The sequence below is a fragment of the Gavia stellata genome, chromosome 11 (genome assembly GCF_030936135.1).
Source record: "Gavia stellata isolate bGavSte3 chromosome 11, bGavSte3.hap2, whole genome shotgun sequence".
In the NCBI taxonomy this organism is placed as follows: Eukaryota; Metazoa; Chordata; class Aves; order Gaviiformes; family Gaviidae; genus Gavia; species Gavia stellata.
Genome location: NC_082604.1, coordinates 1,440,246 through 1,463,977, shown reverse-complemented (window position 1 = coordinate 1,463,977; position 23,732 = coordinate 1,440,246). Strand labels below are relative to the sequence as shown.

Genomic DNA, 23,732 nt, shown 5'->3' with positions numbered 1-23,732 from the left:
TTCACACAACTTAAAATGCAAGTAGCAGAATTGCTACGGAAGTGTTTTCTCCTTTTCTGCCAGCATGTCTGCAGGTGCTGACCCTCTGGGGCAGGAACAACAACTTGGCAGTCCCAAGCAGCCAGCCTCTATTCTGTCAGATACACCAAAAGGAAGATAAAGTCACCGTTGCACATAACTCAACTTTTGCTCCCATCTGCCACTTTTGCCCTAAAAGGGTAAAAAACTGCAATCATTTCGACAGCATTCCCAACCACACTGCAAGGTTACTAGATACCACCCGCCACCACCTTCAATACATGTGCAAGAACATTAGGACAGGCAAAGATTTTAGATCTGTTTATTCAGATACAAATTGAAAGCAGATGAATGGAGCACAGCCCCACTTCCTCTGCTGCCTCTTCCCCTAACTACAAGAGAGAAGAGGAGAAGCAGGCAGAAAGCAGCAAATAATAATTTAGTGACAGAAGCATTGTGGTTCCCAGTTCAAACCTCTGCTTTTGGATAGCACAGGGACAGTTAGAGCATCAGTAGGTCAGTCACGGGGGAAATGGGTCATTTCTAGCCAGCCGTCACCACCCTTGGGCACAAAAGCATCAACTGACAGGTTCCAATCCTAAATGTACAAAACAAAGCCTTGTAAACAGGTTTGCAATCTGCAGCATGCACTAGGGAAACTACTTCAGCAACTTCTGTTGCAGTTTGCATTAAGACAACTCTCCTCCACAGTTTACCTTTCTCCGAATTCTGCGGGGAGGAGGGCCCCAGGCAGAGCTATCTTCTTAAAGTAGCTAAAATTTCCAGTATAATTGGGCCTTCTCAAGGCATTCTGTCTTTACTGCCCTCTTCGGGATGATTACTTGAAATGGGTTAGCTCCTACAGTACCTTTGTGCATACTCTGCAGGGAGGAGGAGCTGGCAGAAGACAAAAGGAAAGGTACCGAGGCAGCTAGGCAGCCTACTCCACCTTCAGGCACCTCTTCTGATTTGGAAAGGGAATGTCTAACAGGAGTAGCCGGAGGAACTGCTGAACGACCCACCGAGAATACCTTGAGGAATTTTACATCTTTAGAACCAACAGGATTAATTCTCTAGACACCATGCCAGCACACTGGGGTGCAGGCACACGACTGGCAGATCGCAGTTGTCCTGTCTTGTGCCTCCCAGCTGTGGACTTTTTTTTCCAGGGCTATGGAATCCAGTTCTCTACCCAAAGCAACGTTCCTGAAGATAACTTGCTGTAGAGATTAATCCTTTGTAGAAGCACAATGCTTTATCGACTCACCAAGCAAGAATATACACATTTTCTGTTCTCCCCTTCTTTCTGCTGTTATTTAAACTCAGATTGAGATGGTCCTGCCCAGCAGCACGGGTCTGCTCCACGCTCTCCCAGACAGCCTTTTTCTTATTGAATCACCAGTCACTTGTAAGTTCCCTCAGCTTCCTTGTCATAGGATGTGAGCAGGAGAGGGGTACTACACCTGCGAGGAAGCGCTGTGTACTGCAAAGCATGAACAGGAGTTGTACTGTAGGAAGCTTGGCCACCTGGACTCCGGGGGCTTCACAGCTGTCTTGTTGGGACGTGTCTGCTGTTCATTTGCGTTGTGAGCTGCAGTCCAAGTTGGCCAGGGAGAAGAGAAGCTGCTAAAGGAATTAACTGTACATTTCACCTGCTAAATGATGGGTGGCTCTATTTAAGCTTCAGAGGGGAGTCCCCATGTAAGGATTTAGCGCTCTAACGATTTCGATGCCTCCCCCAGAAGGCCAACTGACCTGCTGATGTAAGAGATAGGCTTTGAACTCCTAAGCACCACTGCATCCACTTCCAGCAACTGTTTTCTGCTGAGAAATTCCGATTCCAGCCAGTAAGGCCGCAACACCCACTTGGTTCTTCATCCCAACGCAGACAATGCGCGCTCCGCTCAGAGGCTGCACAGAATGCCAGGATGGACAAGAGGCGGGGATGGCAGCAAGCGCCTATGAAAACCGGTAGCCCCAGACTCTCGAAGGAGCTTCCCTCCCCCCCCTTCTCCCCACACATAACACAAATTTGCAGAGTCAGTATCCTATTTGTTTTCAAAGAGATAGGATTTCAAAGTCTTCATCTTCTGAGTCAAAGAACCTTTCCAATCTGTCGGCATCAGAGGAGTCTGCAAGAGAAAAAGCAAGCACTGACTGCTTAGCATCAGGAAGACCAGCAGCTGGAGGACAGCAAAATTTGAGTGTCAGGGGCCCACAAGTTCCAAGAGACTCTGTGACACAGCAGAATGAAAGCTCTGAGGAGGGATGAGAACATGTCAGTAGCACGGAAAATACATTGGAGAGAATTATATGGTGCGTGGAAGGTGCACCACGTTTCACACATCCTGAACACAGCCCTGGTGCAGTGCAACTCTGTGCTGTGACTGTTTTGTACAACCTACCTGTGCAGCAGCTCTGTATTAGCAGGAGACAGTTCTGCCTCAAGAGGCTCAAAATCAGAGACCTGGCCCAGGTCTGGACTAATATCCATGAAGATTTCTGGCCAATTAAGTGATATGGGAACATTTTTTCCCCCATGTAATAGAGGCTCATTTTCTGCTATAGTTGCCTTTGATCCAACTACTGGGGAATGTAATTACACATCATGCACACTCCCAGAAGTAATCAGTACAGTCCATTTTGTGAGAAACAGTAATGTACTTGATCCCTCCTGTCCATCCTTCCAACTCTACCGTGAGGAAGGAGCATATCCCCCAGTAGCGTGTGCAAATGCCTAATGTCACTGTTCTTGATCAAACTGCAGTGCCCATGAGTGCTGGCAGTGCAAATTCCAGGGGTGCTCCTCAGGGGAGCAACCTCCTTCACTTCAGTAACACAGCAGAGAGCCCAACTGGCTGGGGGCTGGACATTCGTAAGAGTGGGATTAATCCTTCTAGTGAGGGGCAGGACTGTAAGAGAAACAGAATAGCCATAGCGGATGGGAGAGGCTCTACAAGCTCAGGAAGAGGGAGAAGTAAACGGACAAGTAGGCCATTACAAAAACATTTTTAAGAGTAAGAAAGGCAGTAATTAGGGACAATTTAATACAGGCAAGGAACAATTGACAGTTTAAGGGAATCAAGCATTCTTACAGAACAGGACAGTGAGATAAGGAAGGCTTTGAAAGTTCATGCTAAGGAGAGAGAGAGATAGCAAGGAAGCACAGGGTGCAGGATGCAAGTGACAAGACACAGTCCACTGCCTGGTGACAGGGTAAGTTTGTCCACGCATACTCACTCCTCTTGGCAGAAGCTGTCAATGGCTCTTTATCTCCTGCAATGTTTGTGCACATTATTAACATGATAAGCAGAGCCTGACAGCCAAGATAACTGCCCAGCACTTGTTCCTTTTTGCATTGGTACTGGCACATGCACCGGGAAGGAGTGTCTTACACTGGAACTAAGTTTGACCAGCCCTGTCCTCGACTATTTTCATTACCTAGAAACTCAGTTTTCAGCCTTTTCAATGGACCCTTTTGATTCCTCCAAGCATCCCTTTACAGATCGTAGATTCACATTGCTGAGATAGCCTATGAACTTGTTTTTGCTTCCCCTCAGTCACCATCACCATTCACAGACTCATTCTCAGACTCATCCTGAGACACCGTGGGGTCCGTGAACCACTAGTTGAAAGCCAAAGAACTAGATCAATTGCCCTAAGAGCTCCAGATCAAACTCCAGGCAGAACAGGAACATACTAGAAGTCATCGTGCAATTCCACACAATTTCCAGAAAACCAAAGAGACCAGCTCACCCTTAGGCCTACCTCCCTGCGTGGCCTCACCTGGTGTGAGATTCAGGACGTCGGGGTTGGAGAAATGCGACGGCTGGCGTTCGACCAGTTCGAACATGGGCAGCGCTCCTCTTACCAGGGACAGCTGTGAAGCAAAAGTAGAGCCATGAGAACCAACAACCCTGTACTCACGGTGCTCTGGGTCTTTAAGGGGTAATAACGATCTGTTGGGACTTCATTGCAGCTGAAAAAATGTTTCTCAAATCTTTGACTTGCATCATCAGAATTTCAGAGCTATGCTCTTTTTGGTATTTTAATAAACTATTTTCATCTACTTTAAAATGGGATCATGCTGCAGAGAACATGGTCTCTCTGTGCAGCAGTTTGAAACACGACAATACCCTATATTCCTTTCCCGGTGATATAAACACAAACCTTTTTGATTTGCTGGCACCAGTCGTTAAAGTCCTCCTCTGTGCTGCAGAAAAAGCCCTGGAAAAAAAAATAAATTATATATTGTAGATTGGTCATTTCAGTCTTAAGGCCTTGTATTAATGCTAAGCAACAGGACCAGGTCTGCGAGCAGTTACACCACCTGCCTTGCTTTTAAACTGTGGTTTACACTGCCCCATTAAACTGAACACTCCGCATACACTTGATGTGTCCAGACTATCCAAGTGCTGGAAGCCTCGATGGAATGGTCTGCTCTACTGCAGAGGGAAAACTGGGCAGAAACAACCCACATGGAAACAAAGGGCAGGCCTCTCAGGTTCAACAGAAAACAAGCCACGCTGAATCATAATATGGATTCAGATCTGCCCATCAAAAGGCAGGCATCAAAGCCCATACTAAACCTAAGAGAAGGATACTGCCCCATGAGGAATGCCATTTAATTGCCATGCAAGGGGAACTTCCCTGTACCACACCGCTTCCTGCATGAGGAGCTTCTTTACCAACGTTACTGAAACCCATGGCAGCACTTGCCCAGAGCACAGCATGCCTGTAGAGTATCCAACCCATCACCACTGCCTTTGCCAGTTCCCTGGGGAAAGGGACAACTGTGAAACAGAGGGACCACAACACTGCTCCTTCGGGTTATCGGAAACAAGCAGCAGGAACGCACCACCGCAATGGAGGGGTCGAGCTCGGCAATGCTCATTCTGCAGGGAGGGTGCTGGCAATGGAAGCTTTCATCGGGGAGACAGCCGCTGTCATTGGGCTCCACTGCAGGCTGCGTCGTGTGGGGATCCAGGTAAATGAGTTCCTCACCTGGGCAGACAGGCAAGGAGACATGAAGAGGAAGAACCATGCTTCTTCTGAGAAGCAAACGGTGAGATACAAGGAGGAGGAAGAGCGATGACAGAGCCAGCTCTCAAAACCCCACATAGGAACCCACGTTCTATAGGGACAACTTGCTTTCAGACACTTTCCCAAATGTTTCTCATCCAGGCAAAGAGCCAGCTGCCAGCAGAACCACAGTGCCCACTCCACAGCAACACCTTGGGCTCAAGGCACAGGCACTGTTTGGATACTATTCCCGCACATGCCTTCCAGGATCCTGTGTAAGCTCAAGTCGGCCCCAGAAATCCAATGCACAAACAGATTGAGGTCTCAGGAAGAGAGAGAAAATCAGAGAGAAGGAGGAGAGTAAAAGGACTACCATTTGTAGGGTTTCAGGAAGGGGACAACTAAAGGACAGTTAAATCCAGCCAAGCCCCTGAAGGGAGGTCAGCTCTGAACCTAGGAAGAAGCCTCTACGCACACCTCTTTACAGACAGGATTTAGCATTATGCAGTGGAAGTTTATGGCCCGTACTATGGCCACTGTTCAAAGCTACATCACTCAGGTCCTCGTAAAGATGTTCAGTCCACAGCAGCCTTCCACGCTCCCAGCAGGAAAGAGGAACCCTGCAACATGCACCACAGACCAAGCAGGAGAGCTGTACCACTTCACAAGCATTTTTTAGCTGGGGGGAGATGCTTGGAAAGTCTTTACAGTACTCTGGGCACTCACCTACATAGCCAATGAAGTAGTGAGCACTGTTTGGTTTCCCTCCGATCACTCCCAGGGACTGGGGCATCATGAAGCAGTGCTGGAAAAGCAATACAGAAAACACACAGCTGACAGACAGTGAGACAGCAGGTGGCAACAAAGGCAAGCATCCAAAAATGCAGTGGGAAAGAAAGATAGGGACACAGAAAATCAGCAACTCCAGCAGCAGAAACAGCCACTTCTGGAGAGCAGCTCTGCCAGGAAGGCTGAAGGCTGCAACACAGGGCATTCAAGGAACACGGAAGCGGCTCAAAACCACCTTTAACTGCTGACAGGAACAGACAGGTGGACCAAAGAGAAGAAGCACACTACTCCAGGACCCAGTCTGGGCAAGTCCTGGCTCTGCTGGTCAGCAGCAAGATACCCTGGAGTTGTCATCAGGTTGCAACAGTGCTCTTGGGAGGGAACGATCATTCAGGAAACATTTTAAGTTCCTTATCCACCTGCAGTATGCAGGCACCATCTCCTGAGTTAAAGGCAAGTAACCTCGTGTGAATTTGGAGCTCTCTTACCCATGCAGCTTGGAGCTTGCTAGCATTAGTACAGCAAGACAATGCGTACCCTGTCTCGTGCATGTACTCTGCACGCCCTAAATTCTGCAGCCTCGTGATACTCCACACTGCAACTGTCAGCCAAATTCTAGCCTCAGTCTGCAGTATAAGCTCCAGCATCAGAGCCACAAGGAGTTTGCAACACTACATTCATTAATGCTTAGGCTGCCACCAAGAACAGTACAGTTGTGCTGAATAAATGCTTCAGCAGGTTGGTACCATCTAAACACAAAGAGGGACTGAGATTAAGTTGTGAAGTAAGAGCCTCAAAAAAAAAAAACCCCAAACACCAAAACCACAACCCCCCAAAAGCCCCACACATTTTCCTGACTAAAGCCTGCAACAACCCATATCCTGACCTCTGACAAGTATTGTCTCTAAACACATTTTTCTTTTAAAAACAGGACATTTCTGAATATTTTTGCCCCAAAACCAAATTCCAGAAATGACTTAATTCACAACAGGGTCCTTAAGCATCAGAACACCAAGAATTCAGCTCCAGGTCCCCTACCTTTAGTGTTTCAATATAGGCTTCATTGATCTCTGTGAGCCCAAGGCGGAGAGGTATCAGCAGCACCAATGGTTTCCACAGTGAGAGCCTATCTCTAACCCCCGCTTCCTCTGGGTACCCGTTATAGAGCACGTCTGACTCCACAGCAGGATATGCTGCAGCTCCAGCACACGGGAAGTTGGACTGGCACAACCGCCCTACAGAAAGGGAACATGAGCAGAAAGCATCAGAAATAACCTCTGTTTCTAGACCTGGAATAGTTCTATTCGAGCTCTGATCAACAATTGCTATTTACTAAAAGCCTGCAGCATGTCATGAAAAGAAAAACTTAAAGAGGTCCAGTGCTGGGACCGTGTGATGTATGTACTCCCTGCAGGGCTTCTGGCAGGGCTCAGCATTTCATCTAAGCTTACATCAAGATTATGCCAAAGCATGCTCTACTCACAGCCACCATCTGGTGGGCTGTTAAAATGCAAATTTTTCCAGCAGGTGAGCAGCTAAGCAACAACCTGTGCCAACAAGGTTGAAGGAGTTGATTAGGAGGTCAGGCAAGAGTTCTGAATTCAGAGAATGTGTAGGCAGAAGGAGAAAAAATCTGGAGTGTTCAACTCCGGAGGAGTTCATGGAGGATATGAAGACAGTTGAACTGAATGAGGAAAGCATTATGGCTTAACACAGGAAATATTCACCTGTAATTAGCGCTGTAACAAGATACAAACATGGTGTCTGTCTAGAGTAGTTATAATTTTCCTGAAGTTCACTAAAGCCTTCACAAATTTTATCAGGGATCATTCAGAAGCTACTTTAGAGACCTAAAGCAGGATGATCATTAAACTCTGCAATTTCAGCGTGAGCTTTGCCTGTAAGATATGGGGCAGTAAAACTCCTCGGGGCATACGCATGATGTAAGCGCTACACATCCTCATTCTACAGGCTTGACAAACACACAGCCAGGCTGTAATGCAACCAGATTATGTAAATTCTGGTACAGAAACATCTCCAAGCCTACCTGTCTCACTGGCCAACTTCATTACTTGCTGGGCGTGTGAAGAAAAAACCCAAACCCCAAAGAAACCCACAGCACTTTAATCATGAAGCCAAGGCAATTAGACAAAATGCCAGAGGCTCATTTAATTTATTCCTGGCCTAAGCTGAATGCCAGGACACTCTAGCAAGTAGAACACAATGTAAACAAACACCTTCATCACCAGCAATTTCAACAGGGTGTTTGCTCACTACTAAGAGCTTCGAACCCAGCCGGACAAGGAGAACATTACACCCAAGGTTAGAAGAAACAGGACTTTGATCTAAAGCCTCAATATGAGAGACAACCTGCTCTGAAGAGCTTGCAGTTGCTCCCTATACTGTCCCTCAAGGAGGGAGAACGTGTACGTGTGCATCTCTCACACACAGACATATAGTTACCGGAGGTCCTGAGAAAATTGGAAGTCTTTACTCGTAGTGACGTATCCTGTTAAAACAGTAAAGATCATGGGGGGTGGGGTTTGTTGCAGTAGCCTGCCTGTCCCAATAATCTGAAATCAGCTGCCAAGGCAGAGCTGTTGCTGCCTGGGGTGTCACTGCAGGTTTCCTCATCAGGCAAAGCAACTGGCAATCCTGCGCTGTGATATGAACATATTTAACCCCGGTTTAAGCAGTAGGGAGCTCAGCAGAGACTAAACTCACCCTGCTGCTTTGACAGGCTTTGCAGCACTATGGTGCCACAGCACAGCAGTACCTGCCTAAAGTTTCCCAGCTGGATCCAAACCATTTACTGCAAACATACTCCAACAGATTTGACACAACATCTCTCCTGCTGCAGCTGCTGTCAGGTACTGGCTTTACTGTCTTGGTTTCTCACCACCTTTCTGATGCACAGGATCCTCCAACACCCAACTAAGAGCCCCTTTCTGATACAAGAAACTGACTCGAAAGGGATAAAGATGGATGTTTCTTCACTGCTGTAGCAAAAGCAATTTCCTATGAACCTTAGGCTGAACAGTATTAGTGACTGAATTTAACAGATGTAGGAAACAGCATTAACTTCTGAATGCTTCACTATCGACAGATGTTTGGGACGCAAGATATATAACACATACCTACACACATATAATACATCAGACCCACTCATACAGTGACTTTCAGGCCCTGAATGGGTACATTATGATTCACATTTGAGGAAACTAAACAAACACCCCCTGCATATTACAAGCTGGACGCATTACTTGAAGCAGTGTCAGTGCTGAACAGCCAGGGCCACACAGACAAGAGCCTGCAGCATACCCAAGCCTCGCAGCCAGCATGCTTCGGTTCTAGCAGTAATGTTTTCAGGCTAAAGATGAAAGATAAATCCAGCTTCTGTTTTCACGTTGGCCCTTGTTTAAGCCAAGAGGGTCAGCACATACCTTCACAGGACTACATGTACCTAAGGTTAGATAGGCACTTCTCAATCAGATTCTACATTTCTTGGCCTCTCAATCGAGACTACCTGATAAGAGATGCGATTTTGTAAAGTGACTGTCCTGCACTCTAGGGACAAATTGGCTGTTAATTGATTTTGGCTCCGTGGCAGCCAAAACCAGCCTAAATGATGCCTGCCACGATCTCACCTGCAACCTTGCACCAGCTCCAGCGCTCACTGGGCTGTTCTACATGCTGTTTCAGAACGTTAACCTGGCAGAAAACGTTGCATGGTTTTGTGCTATGTAAGCACACCGCCTCACGAGTTAGTCTAAAGCAAGCAAGGGGAAGGCTTGTTTGCCCAGGACCTTGCAGGACTGCAGCAACCAGCAATGCAGGCATTCAGCTTTGGTTACTGCGACACTGCAGCCTGAGCAAGCACGCTAGGGGTGAACACACTGCAGAGCTGCTTGGCCTCCAGAGCCATCCTGTTACCAGGATGCACCAAAAAAAGCAGGAAGAAAAAAAAACAACAAAGAAACAACCAGTGAGCACTCCTTAAAAATGATGAGAGATTCACTCCAGAGATGGATTCCCTTCTTCTCCCCGCCCTGCCAGTTTTGTTCATTTTCCTCTTCAGTGATCTGTTCTAGTTTTCGTACTCTGCCTAATAGCAGAGACATTCCTACCCCATTACATGAGAGGAAGCAGCCATTTACTGCTTGTTACCTGTGGCCGTAAACAAGTTTGACACTACCTTCCAAGCAGCTCCCACCTATTGTCTGAAGGTCAGCAGACCTTCTCTGCAGATCCAGAGGCCGCAGTGCTGAGTCAGAGGATTTATCAGATGAAGCAGAAGTCAAACAAGGGGCTTCCTTGCCCTAGAACAGCAATTCTCATCTAGTTTTAGCACGCTTGGCCACAGCTTTAAGACAGAACATTTACTTCATGCTGCTTGCGTTGGACTACTACATGTTCTCCAGTTTTTTTTCTGGCTTCTTGCTGCCGGAGGACATACCACATTCTACCTCCGTGTGATACTTACGGATTTCTTCCATCACTACTGTGTTGTCCATGGCTATATGTACCGCCAGTGAACTCCATGTATCAAAAGTTGCAAGTTTTCTACAGGAAAATTAAAAAAAAAAAAAAGTAAGCAAGGATTATTTACAACTACAATACAAAGATGGTGGCGTATCAGAGAGGAGAAACTGGATTAGGATATATTGGCTTTCATCAATTATGCTGTAAAGTACGCTTTTATACACGTATCGGAGTTGTAGACTTCATTGCCCGTAGTTATTATGGCCGGAAGAATAAACAAGATTGCAAATGGGACCACACCTGGGAATTTGTCCCTCAGCAGCTACTAAGTACGAGAGCCCCGATACAATCTCCAACTCAAATCCTTAACTGCTGGTTACCAGAAAGCAAGACAGCATAAAAAATAAATAATAATTAAAAAAAAAAAAATCACTTTTACTTTCTGTACATATCTCCTGATCACCTATACCAGATCCCGGGCTAATTCGGCATACGGTCTGACCTGGGAAAGCTGCATATAGGCAATCCTCGCCTATTCCAGGGAGCTACCTGCTCATCTAATCAAAGCGAAGGAAGAATGGTGACAAGAGGGAGAATGTTTCTCAAAATACAGTATGTCCCAGTTATTAAAGGCAGTCCATGCTCCAGCAATGCTCTTATCATTTGCCTGTCACGACGGAACCCAGGCAGCAAATATTAATGCTTTCCTCTGCTAATGGATTAGTGACTTGATGGCTCGCTGGCAACTTTTTGATAACGATGACACTGTTGTCAGGTCAGCAGAGCCAGCTCAGAGGCTAGCAGAGATCCAAATGACAGCAATGATCATCCACGCTGACACTTGCTTCTGGTCTGCTGTAGAGTACTGCAGTCAGTTTTAGTGGCAAGCACATTACTTGTGGGACGCGGTGAGAGATTTTTGGGGGTTGTCCTCAACTTGAAATCTGTTTTCTCTCACACGCTGCCAGCATCTGAACGGCAGAAGGGCTCCTTTCAAGTTCCTGCCCAAGCAGGTCAATAGGGTCAAGCAGGTTGCCTGCTAACAGCATTAAAACATACGGTTGCACTTCGGTGAATGGGCAGAAACCTGTAAGCTAGGAGGTACTACAAACCAATGACCCCACTGTATGGTTCAAAACATATAAAGGAAAAACACAGCACTTACTTGAGCACTTGTGCGACTGTGTTTGGTCCATACCACTGACCTATGGATTTTCCCTCTCCAACTCCCATCTGGGCTGCATCACAAGAAAAAACCAAAATAATTTAGCAAATAATTTCACCTGCACTGCATCCCTTCCTAATCAGAGTTTGTATTTAACAGGGAAGAAATCTCACTTGGAAAGATTTTTGAGTCAGCAGAGTCTGCCCTTTCATGGGGTATCTTAGTGTAGATGGGAGAGAGGAGCATATCCTGAAGGACTGTAAAATGCAGTAACATAGAAGTTCAAAAGGCAATGTTACCTCAGAAGAAATTTTAGAGTGTTTGATTACCAGACCACCCCTGTAATTTGAAGTTCTGTTCGCTGAAGCTATAGATGCCGTAAGACGCTATAGGAAAAACTGTATCAGGCTGCTTCTCTTCTATTTGCCAGGGAAGTTTATATCAAAGTGAGATCCTTCCTTAGTCCATTTGCTACTTCCGAGAATTTCTTTGCTCAGCAATCTTCTCGTATTACAAGGTCCTAGTGAGAACAGCACCCACATGCTTTCCTCTCACCTTAGCTAGCTAGGATATGGAAAGTGATGCTGAATATAACCTAAAACATTAGGCAAACCTGACAACCTTAATGGAGTCAAGAAGAAAAATCCATCATAATCCATAATAAAGAGTCGTAGCTTTACATCATGTCAAAGAACAAGCAGCATAGTATCATGTACTACCTGACCCGCATGTTGGTTTGTTTGGGGTTTTTTTGGCTAAGTTAGTAAAATAAATACAGAGTGATGTTCTACACTCATGGGAAACCCAGCCTGAATATCTCCAATGCTCTTCAGCACCCAGACTCTTACCTATCTGGTGAATGGAGTAGTAGCTGTCTTTTTTGTCAATGAAGGCATTAAGAACATTGAAGTAATTATCCGTCTGCCTCTTCCCTTTTATCCACCTCCAGTCTAAGACAGACAAGGGGATAGATGAAACAAAGCATGTTATTTATTAGCAACTAGAGGCTGCAAGATACAATTCTCTTCCCTGTCCGTCAATCAACTGACTGGATTTTCATGTTGCTATCTTATTACTAGGTATCTGAGGCATTCCCAACACTAAAGGACTCATTTTAAAAGAAAAGTAACCATTCTTACAGCTGGGATAAAGGAACATTACCCACAGAAAAGCAAACAAACAATCAAATCAGAAAACACAAATGGTAACTCTATCCCACAGATGGGAAATAGGATTACAATTTCTCATTGACAGGCTTGAGCTACCTATTCTGGGAAAAAAGAGGTGACCTCACTACAAAAATCATCCCCCACAAACTCAAAGGCCATCAACAACTGTCAAAAAACTGCTCTTGTATAGCTGCTTACAGACCAAGCATGGGTCAAGCACAAACCCCAAAGTATTCAGGGAGAGGAGACTACACTCAGTGAGGGCTTTGTGACAACTATAAACAAGAATCAATCTACTAAGTTGTTTTAAACTTTGACTATATAAAAAACCCTTCAAGAAAAATTTAGTACGTGCTTGGCTTCAGTGGATTTAACTAGCATGTTACAGGGTTCTGCTCTGTTTTAAGGGTTGGACAACTATATCTATCTACGTAGAGATGTAGACAGTACAGAAAAACCTGCTGTAGGGTTTCCAGTAGTCCATTGTCTCAACAGCCCCGAACTTAAGAAGACTGAAGAAAAAGTTACAGAACCCTCAGCAATTCCCAGCTGTGCCCTTGTTATCTGCTGTCCTTACAAGTACTGCACTTGTGGGAGCACGTGGCCCTGGAAGTCAGTATGGGCTCTGCACTGGTTTACCTCTTCCCAAATGCCTGCAGACCAAGGCCTGAGCAAAGATCATCTGGCCACACCGCAACATACAGCCCCAGCCAGTATCAGATGTGGGACCGGTTCCTCCTGTAAACGAGGACAGAAAATACATATGTAATGAATACTAAAACAGTGCCAAGAGAGAGAAGAAATGAAAGCACTGTAAGGCTGCACGGGTAGCAGGTTCACCCAAGAAATCAGGCAGGGAATACGGACTACCTTAGCTCACATATCCAAGGCTGAGAAACAAAAATGTAGTTATCAGTGAGTAACTTAATGGCATCCCTTAAAAACAAACACACAAAACCCTCCAGCACTAACTGAAAGGGGGAAAAAACTTCAAAGCGAAATCCAAACAACTCAACCAGAAAGAGACCTGAATTTCTCAGGAGCACAACAGCCCTTGAACCTAGCTGCAGAACCCCAGCCCAATTCAGAGACACATTTCTACACAGAGGTGCTTGTCGCAGGCGACTTCTTGTAACCCTCATGTCGAGAAGGCAACTCATCATGCAAAATAAATCAGTCCCAAGGAATTCTCACATCATAAGCAGCTATGACTGGATGAGATTCCAAAGTGAGTAACATAGTTAGGCCAAAAAAAAAATCCCACCAGCCAAAAAAAAAACCCACCCCAGCAACATACTACACAATATTGGAGAATAGGCCGGAAAGTCTGAGACAAAGGCCTCAGGGCTGGAAGCATTTCCCTGACAGAACTTCAAAAGGAAACTGCTGCTCCTCCACTGAAGCTCTGGCTATTATTACAAGCTTCATAGATAAAATGTTTAGTGCGACCACAGCAAGTGAGCTGTCTTACAAACACGCAGTCAGCTGCGCCTTAGCACAGCTGGTAGAAGTAGTTTCTTTGTAATGCTGCTTTTTTCTTTCGATCCCATGCAACTACTTTGCATGAAAAGCACAGGCAGAAAAATCACCCAAGAGAACTATTTAATCAACTTCTGGATGGTCAGCAGCTATCTTCTAGAATTTTGCCAGCAATTTATAACATATACAACATCCACAACTGACAATGCTTTACAATATTTAAGTGAGCAAGCACAGAGAGAAGTGGCCAACAATAAAAGGGATGACTGGGAAAAGAAAGACTGAAAAAGGAAAAGGTTTACTGTATGACATGCAAACTGTAGCTATACTGTAAATGGGAAAGGACTCAGAAAATGTAATTTCTTCCTGCCCCCTGCCCTTTATAACTCACGTAGAAACCCCAATCATGTTTCTGAGCCATAGTTAAACACATGCTAACCCTTCAATTTCAAACGCATGTTTACCTATGGCTCACAAATGTGAATTTAAAGGGATTAAACTGCATCACAGATGTCTCATACCTTGTTAGGCAAAGGGTTTCCCAGTACAGAAAGCACAGAACAAGCCAGAAGGATCAGCTACCAAGAAGTCTCTTTTCCAAATCTGAGCCATTTTCCCCATCAACTGCTGGGGACGACGCCGACAGCGGGGACACGGATGGGGCTTGGAATCCTGTTTACCTGCTCTCAGGTCTCTTCTGATACCCCTTCTACCCAGTACACAGAACCACACCACAGAAGTGACCGTGCAGAATATCTTACGGAACGAAGACATCCTCCTTCGAGTTCACTGGGAAACATTCCCCGTATTACTACTGTCCCTGTGTGTAACAGCCACTTCAGGCATTTAAAAAAAAACCCCCAAACAAAACCCCCCCACACACTCCAAAGCAGACGCACAAAGGTAGTAATTGCTGTATGACATCTCTAGCTTTCATGTCTTTAATCCACTTCAAGCCCAAGACCATCATTAAATAATACTTCACGTTAGACTTACGTAGGACTTAATGAACACGAAGTATAAAAATCTTCCCATGTTGCTCAAAGAAAGGATATTTCTAGGTAGGCTTCCCAAACTCTTTCTTGTGTCCTTTTTAAAATCACTGTTATCCCTCATACCCAAGGGGAAGAGGAATTCTCAGTATCAGATAAACAAAAAGTCTATCCTACCAATGAAATGAAGTGCATTTCAGATTCCTATAATCAGAAGTGAATTATTGTTATGCTTGTGGGGACTGTTTTATTAGGTAGAGATAAGCAGATTACAATAATTTCCAGGATATCCTTAGACTCTTCCATGGTACATACCGATAGCAGGGAAGTTCTTTCTGTAGGTGAACCAAAGCCGAGAGGTCACATCCAACAGGATCTCTTCTTTCTCTGAAAATTTTTCAGCATCGAAAGGCACACGCATGAGGGAAGCACCAAACCCAGCTAAATCCATCTCCCACCCACCTTCCCCAATGATAACGGCATTCTGCTCCTCACTCGGTCTGTGTGCCCAGAGAGGCAAAACCTGGCTGAGGAACAAGACAGCGCCGCTGTGCAGAAGATACTTTCTTTTTCTGCAATCAACCCAAAGACACCACGGCCATAGGCAAATTATGAAGCAGTAAACCATTTTCTTGCTTTTCCCCCAAGCCATCCCCTAGCCTCAACCATCCTGACCTCATGACTCAAGTCGCAATAACTACTAAATGGTAACTTTCTGCACAAAAATATTCCAGAGTCCACAGAGGTGGCCAGACAGACAGAAACATGGCAGTTACAGTCTGCATGCTCTGCCAGCAAACAGACACACTCTGCAGCGTGCTTGTAAGGTTTGCAGTCACCTTGCTGCTCAGAAAGCAAAGTGCAACGCTAACAAAGTCCTCTGGAGCATTAGAGCATGTTGCATCGTGCTTGCGAAATACCTGTAAAAACACTGTATTTCCGGCCGAGGATCCAAACAGGTTCTTTGGTCTCAGGGAAGTCTTCATATTCGAACCTGAGAGTGTCATAGGTGAGAGTAGCTAGAAAGAGAAAGAAGAAATTACATACATTTCATAGCTTTTCCTTGTGTTCTAAAAATCATACAAAACTACAGAATCAGAGCTGCTGTGGACCAGCAACTTACACACCCAGAGCATCCAGCTCTAGCTGGTAAGAAACAGTACAGCTCCCCCTGCAACCACCAACTCTGGAAGGCACAAAGAGCTGGCGCAGCCCTGGCTCACTCCTGGCTGCTCCACAAGCAGAAAAGCAGAGGCATTTCCAGGTTAGGTCAGCTCCAGGTTCTGCCCGGTGCAGAAAATGGTCAAGAAAATGTCTAGGACTTCATCTGACAGCTTCACTCTGCTTCCCAGAACAGGCACCATCGTGCACGCTAGAACAGTCATCAGCAGTGATGTCAAGGTCTTCTTCTCAAGTGAGCAAAGTGATTAAAATCCTTCTTCCAGAGAATATAATTTTTGGTGGTGGAACACAAAAAGCACACGTGGCATTAAGATGGGAACTAAAGCTTGCTCCGCAAGTCAATCCCTCTTCAATGAGAGGCAATGAATCCAGCAGAAGTCATCACCTGCACTGAAAACAAACTGTGCTCCACTAGGTCTGTGTTTGGAAGCAAAGCACTTTAAGGCGGTCTGGAAACCCTGGAAATGAACCATCTAATTTAGTAGGTGTCAATTCTTTAACAAACACCTATAAAATTTAAAGCAGAACTAAGCCAGTTCTGTTCTGTAACTGTTAAAGTGGCTATTGAAAATATCTCTCACAGCAAATACAGTAAAATCTGTGTAACATGACACGAGTTTAAAACAGGGCAACGGACTAAATCACAGAACACAGAATCACAGAATCACTAAGGTTGGAAAAGACCTTTAAGATCATCAAGTCCAACCACCAACCAACAAACACCACCATGCCCATTAAACCATGTCCCACAGTGCCACGTCCACACGTTCCTTGAACACCTCCAGTGATGGTGACTCCACCACGTCCCTGGGCAGCTTATTCCAGTGTGTCACCGCCCTCTCAGGAAAGAAATTTTTCCTAATATCCAGCCTGAACCTCCCCTGGCACAACTTGAGGCCATTTCCTCTTGTCCTGTCACTCGTCACTTGGGAGAAGAGACCAACACCCACCTCTCTGCAACCCCCTTTCAGGTAATTGTAGAGAGCAATGAGGTCTCCCCTCAGCCTCCTCTTCTCCAGGCTGAACAACCCCAGCTCCCTCAGCCGCTCCTCATCAGACTTGTGCTCCAGACCCCTCACCAGCTCCGTCGCCCTTCTCCGGACACGCTCCAGCACCTCAATGTCCTTCTTGGAGTGAGGGGCCCAAAACTGAACACAGCATTCGAGGTGCGGCCTCACCAGCGCCGAGTACAGGGGCACGATCACCTCCCTGCTCCTGATGGCCACACTGTTTCTGATACAGGCCAGGATGCCATTGGCCTTCTTGGCCACCTGGGCACACTGCTGGCTCACCTTCAGCCGGCTGTCGATCAACACCCCCAGGTCCTTTTCTGCGGGGCAGCTTTCCAGCCACTCGTCCCCAAGCCTGTAGCGCTGCATGGGGTTGTTGTGACCCCAGTGCAGGACCCGGCACTTGGTCTTGTTGAACCTCATACAATTGGCGTCGTCCCATCGATCCAGCCTGTCCAGATCTCTCTGCAGAGCCTTCCGACCCTCCAGCAGATCAACACTCCCGCCCAACTTGGTGTCCTCTGCAAACTTGCTGAGGGTGCACTCGATCCCCTCATCCAGATCATCAATAAAGATATTAAACAAGACCGGAATGACCACAAGCTCCTCTTAGCGCTGTCTTCTGTGAAAGCCACCGTGGTGCACACCTCACTTTTTGCTTCCCAGGAAAGTCACCTGCTGCTTCTCTCTGGTGCTGCCTGCGTAGCAGACCTCACCCTTCTCACAAGTAGAAGACATTCACAGAAGATGAGCTTTCCTCCCAATCATTCCCTGCGTAGCTTTCCAAAGCATCATCTGGAGCACCAGTAAATAACAACTTGGCTGATTTGCATCAACGATAGCTCCAGAAAGTCACCACAAGGTTCTGCTCCCCCTCCTTTCCAGACATCTAGGATATTCCACGCTGCGCTCAGGCAAACAAGCTACACAAGACATTTTGGCCTCCTGTAGGTACCTCATCAGCCTTCTGCCCCTGGGCTCTCTGACCTGAAATTCCAGTTCCAAATGTCAAAGAAAATACATAAGTAACAGCAGCAAGACACCTTCACCAAGACCAACTGCTGTTTAAGCAGGAACCCTGGCAATTGAGATGAAAATAGGCTCCTAAATCAAATTCTGAATTAGACTCTGGACCTAACCCTAGCCCAAAAGATTTAAAGCATGTTCCTTGTGTGAATTAGTCTATAGACTGTTTCAGGCACATTTAGGTTAGCACGGGCCACATGTTCCCATTCCCGTCCCATGATGTGACTTCTCAACAGCAAGCTAAGCAAAGCAATTCTGCTTGCACAGAAAAATTCCAACAAATTAATGCAGTCTTTTCTTCTAACAAACTTTAGCAGTGAAATTAAGAATTTCTTTACCATATACTTGCCGAACTTTATGAATCCCCAGCAGTCCATGCTTTCTGTGTCTGTCTTTACTTAATAGCTTGGCTTGCTTTCACCCCTTTCTTGCTCAATGCTGGAGATTTCTTTCCAGGGAAGAAAGCAACGTGACTCCTGCAGATGTTTTCAAGTGTGCATCACTTTCTACTCTCTGCTTTAATTTTCAGAAGTTTCCCTTTGGGATGAGACATTACAAGTTTATTCTGACACCTCAAAGGGAGGCTGGTCGTTAGGATTTTTTAAAATATAGTGCACTACCAGATACGATCTTAACATAAAAACTGAAGTTCTCAGATAGGTTTTAAAGCTCCAAGGAATATTTTATGGTTTAGTTTGTCAGTTCTCAAAGCTTGCCATGAATCCAGCTCTCTGTCAGGAGAGTCCCAAATAGCTTAAACAAAATGACTGAAACAAGGATGCTACACAGAAACTATCAAGCTACCCACCATCCCTCCTTCTCCTTCCTAGCAACAATTCCTCGCCTTCTCATATGTCACACCCTCTGCGGCTCCACATTTCACAGGGCACCAGGTCCTCAGCAAGCACAGGATTTGCAACTGGTAGCTTCTTGGCAAGGATCTGCTGGAGTCTTTCACCTTCAATCAAAGGTAGGAGAGGAAGGGGTCAGCAAGCGAAGGGATTCCCAGGCTGCCCGCCGGACCAGCTGCGGATTCAGGGAATGCAGTGCATGCAAACTGCAAGTGCCATGACACTGCACATTGGGGAGGAGAGTCCCAGACTTGGAGTCCTTCAGCTGAATGCCCGACATCTGGGCTCTGTGCAAAGGTCCTGTACGTCCAGCTGCGCATCCGAAAGATGCGGTCAGACATCAGCGCGTATGTTGGTTTTTTGGAAGAAAATACTTGCCACCACCTGAAAAGGCACAACCGCTAAATGCAGGAGTTAAGGTTTCACCTTCACAGGGAGGAAAATTCAAGTGATTACTCCGAGTTAGTATCAACAATTTTATAACAGGAGCAATAAACTCCCCACAAGGCTTGAAGCCACTAAGTGCTTCCTTTACAAATATCTACCTTCATACGCTCCGGCACCCTTTCAAAGCTCATCTGGGCAATAGCACAATGGATGTAATTAAATGTGAGCCAGTGGGACCCAAACAATTCAGGCAGGGGTACAAAGAGTGTCACAGCTTGCACAGGAGGCCTTTCTCACCCTCTTATAGTTAGAGGCAAAAGGTCTGAAAATAAATAAAACTGGAAATTCACCAAGCAGAAATCCTATTTGAAGATGCTCCTTTCAGAGCTGCAAAAGTCGGGTGAGATCAGCAAATTTCTAAGGCAGCACTCCAAAACTTCACCTTCAAGAAGCTCTCCATCTATTTTAAATACCGACCTCTGAGCATCTACAACAGTAAAGCAGTAGCCTCTGCAGAAAATCCAAGCACACATCAAATACTTCTTTCAGCCCACAGTGGATTTATAGTTAAAAAGCCAAGAGTTTCAGCCCTGCAATGCACACCCTCAGAAAGGCGGCCTCGCTTTCCAGGAGCCTTGGGCATGCTGTGAATGATGCCAGGTTGGCTGGATCTCTGCCCCACAGGCACACCTTCCCCAGGGTGGGCTGTAGCGTCCCAGAACGCCTTCTCACCCCACGCGCTCCCTAGAAAGCCCTGACACAAAAGGCAAAGCTTTGTACGTGCCGCTACAGAAAACACCTATATTAAACAACCCAGGCATTCAAACTAAAACCGCATTAAATACCAGCATTAAGCCCGAACATTTGAGTTCTCTTCCACTTTTGTGCACGTGGTTAGATCTACTCAGTTATAAGGTAACAGGCCGCATCACAAAAGCCTGCCTTGTATGAAGAGCGAGGAACCAACCCTTGACACACCCAGCACGTGCTTGCAGTATCAGCGACTTTCAATATCAGTTTACTAAACATGAGCACGTGCAAGGTTATTGAAAAGCTGTATCATCTTGACATAGACTAAGAAAAACTGTCTCAACGCATAGAATTAGGGTAGAGGGTGAAATCTTGCCTCCCTTCTTATATTCTTAAGTTATACAATGAAAAAGCCAAGCTAAAAACGTTGTAATAAAATAAAAAATAAAAACTTGTAATAAGCTCCCACATAAACAAGCACAGAAGCACAGCCAGGCACCGGGGAGCAGATCCTGATGGGGGATGTCAGTTTGCAAATGTGCTGAAGGCAAGATATGTGCTTACAGCAAGTATCAAGTCCTTGACAGCCACTAACTTCATCTGCTTTACCAAAACCAAAGCTATTTGTTTTTCTATAAACTTTGGGAAACAAATAACAACAAGTCAAAACTTTGATGACTCAAATAGAAATATGGCAAGTGATTTTCCCTGGGGTTTGCGCAGCAAAACAGCTGATGTTCACTCCAGCATCAACCACCTTGGTTACAGTTTGCCTGCACAGCTTAGATGTTTTGTTGAAAAAATTTTTATACAAAAAACTGAAGAAGAGATTTGGAGCACCATACTGAAGGAAAACCATGCTTTGCAATACTTCCCTTCCCAAATTGCTTCTTGGGCTTCCCCCAGTCTCTAGAGAGGGGCCTCTCTCTCCGACACAGTAACACTCCTCAGGCAGCGCTTGCAACAGCTTAGAGACATTTTCCCTGAGTCCTTCAGCCTCCAATTCACACCGCCACAAAAGAATCAGAAATAGGGCAGATGACCATCTTCCTCAGCTGATAAATGTACATTACCCGAGACAGAGCAGAGAGGAGGAAAGCTGCTGGATGTAGGATGTTTCAAAAGAGAGTCAAGAAGAGGAGGTAAATTTATTGTGCTAGTAAAGCTCGTTGCTGAAAAACGCCTAGAAAACAGATAGCCAAAGAACAGCCCAAACCCTTACTTCTAGCCTTTGAAGAAGAACGATTAAGTTCTTTTCTTTCCCCTAAGCTCTTTCAAACAAGACAAATCCCGATTATCTAAGCAACAATGAGGAGTTAAGAGACAGCCAGGGAGAAAAGTCAGTCAACTGGAGAGTGGCACTTTCTTGGAGGCCCAGAGCAAACAGTTCAAAGTCTGCCCGTCAGCTGCCCGACTGTCTCGGGAGCAGGGCTGGACACAAAGGGGCTTGAGCTCTGCAAAGCCCCGAGACCGACCTCCTCTTTGCATAGAGGAGATCCAGCCCTACTGTCTGTCACAGCGAGGTTTTCCTTCCCTTGATAAGCCCTGTAACGCTTACACAAAGAGAAAGCAAACGTATCTCCCAGCTCAGGCTCTGTAAGTTCACTTGCTGGAATGTGTTTTGTTCCCGTGCGCGAGAGACCGGACGCAACGGCGTGCAAGGACGCAGCAGGCAGAAAGTCGGGACGCTATCAACCGGACGACACTGACAACAGCAGCGCCTGCACCAAGGACAAAAAACAAGTCAAGACAGCAGTCCAGAGAGACGCGAGCTACGGATTCCCTCCGCATACATACACTCACCCGACGCGGAGGAGGAGCCCACGCGGCACAGGAAAGCGTTTGTTATTATGGAACACCACTTATCTCTGCAGCGGGTGGATGAAAGCTGTTACTACGCGAAGGCTAGAAGGAAGCGAGTCCCAACCCAAGCGCCAACACGCTTCTTTTTTTCTCCCGTTGTACGCAAACAAAACCTCTATCGCGAACAGCTTTGCCGGCGCTCTCAGTAAAGGCGATGAGCGGTCCCGACGAGCGGCCGAGTCGCCTTATCCCTCGACGCAGCAGAAGGCCACCCCAGTGCCTGGGGAGCGGAGCGCAGGGACACCTGCCCTGCCACCGCTTTCGCCCTCCGGTTCGCTTCCCGAGCGGCTCCATCCAGGCCACACCACCGACCAACGTGGAAGAACTCAATGGTTTTTAGGAGGGACGGCAGAAGACGGGCTGGGAAGGGCAGGAGGGATGCGCTTCTCTGCTGAGAGGGCTCTGGCCTGCAGCGGCGGGCACCGGCGGTAACGGAGCCGTCACTGAGCCACCGCCTTCCCCCGCAGGGGAGGCGGCCGGGCCCCTCAGGGCCCCTCAGGGCCGGGGACACCGCCCCCAGGGCCGGGGAGCAGTGACTCTTCCCGCCGTCAGCCGGGCCGGGGCCGCACCTCAGAGCACCGGGGAAGGCCGCACCGCTCCGGGTACCCGGGCCTGGGCCGCCCAGGGAAGCCGCAGGCCTCAAACAGCCGCCGGGCCGGGCCGCGGGCTCCTGAGGGGGAAAGCAGCCGCCCTCCCACCGCCGCGGCGCGGGAAGGGGCCACCCCGCCGGCACCGGCACCACCACCCACCTGCGTCCATGGCGGCTGCCCCGCCGAGGGCTGCGGCCGCTGCCGTCCCCACCGACACATACGCCCCGGCGCAGCCTTGCGCGGCTGCTGGCGCGAGCGCGGCGCCCGCCCAATGGGAGCGCCGCTCGCCGCAGGCCTCCGCGGCGGTTGGCTAAGGGTGGCACTCGTCACGGTTCCGTGCGCCGCGCGGCTGGCACCACGCACTGGGGGCTGCCATTTTGCCGTACGGAGAGGCGGCGCGGAGAGGGGCGAGGAGCCGGGTCGGTAGCGGAGCTGGGGTTGAGGCAGGAGGTGCGGCGGCGCGTAAGGGCTGCGCTTGTTCCGCACGACGCTGGCGGGAGCGGCCCGTGACACGTACGCCCGGGGAAGTTCCGACATACGGGCGCGACCATCGTGTTGTACGGAACCGGCCGAGCCCCGCCCCTCTTTCTTCGGGAGGGTAACCCCCCCTCCTCCATGCCCGCCCCTCTCGGGGACGCCTGTGACGGCTCGGCCGCCGCGGATCGAACGGCTCGTCGGGAGGCGGACGCCCTACAGGAGGCAAGCGAGCGGCGCCGGGAGCGATGCCCCCCCTTCCCTACCCGCCCCACAGCATCGGCCGCTGTACGGCGGCGCCTCGGCCAAAATGGCGGCGGCCGTGCGGCGGCCGCCATCTTGGTTGACGGCAGTGCCGTACAGAAACCCCTTCCCCAACGGCGGAGGGGCGGCCGGGGTGACCTGGCTCCGCCATCTTGCTGTACGGCTGGCGGCGGCCCGGGCCGGCGGGCGGGGGCCGGGGCCGGGGCGGGCCCGGCCGGC

The 23,732-nt window shown here is 47.7% G+C and overlaps 1 protein-coding gene across 1 annotated transcript; it reads right to left on the bottom strand.

Moving 5' to 3' along the window:
• Positions 1 to 2,045: 2,045 nt before the first annotated feature.
• Positions 2,046 to 22,967, bottom strand: ATG4B (autophagy related 4B cysteine peptidase). The gene is made up of 13 exons (XM_059822451.1): positions 22,935 to 22,967; positions 16,037 to 16,135; positions 15,432 to 15,503; positions 13,285 to 13,383; positions 12,325 to 12,426; positions 11,477 to 11,549; positions 10,313 to 10,392; positions 6,868 to 7,064; positions 5,767 to 5,845; positions 4,877 to 5,022; positions 4,189 to 4,245; positions 3,805 to 3,898; positions 2,046 to 2,150 (listed from the first exon to the last, which is right to left on the bottom strand). The coding sequence occupies exons 1-13, from the start codon at positions 22,942 to 22,944 to the stop codon at positions 2,077 to 2,079; spliced, it is 1,182 nt and encodes a 393-aa protein (XP_059678434.1). The 5' UTR covers positions 22,945 to 22,967; the 3' UTR covers positions 2,046 to 2,076.
• Between the last annotated feature and the right edge of the window lie 765 nt (positions 22,968 to 23,732).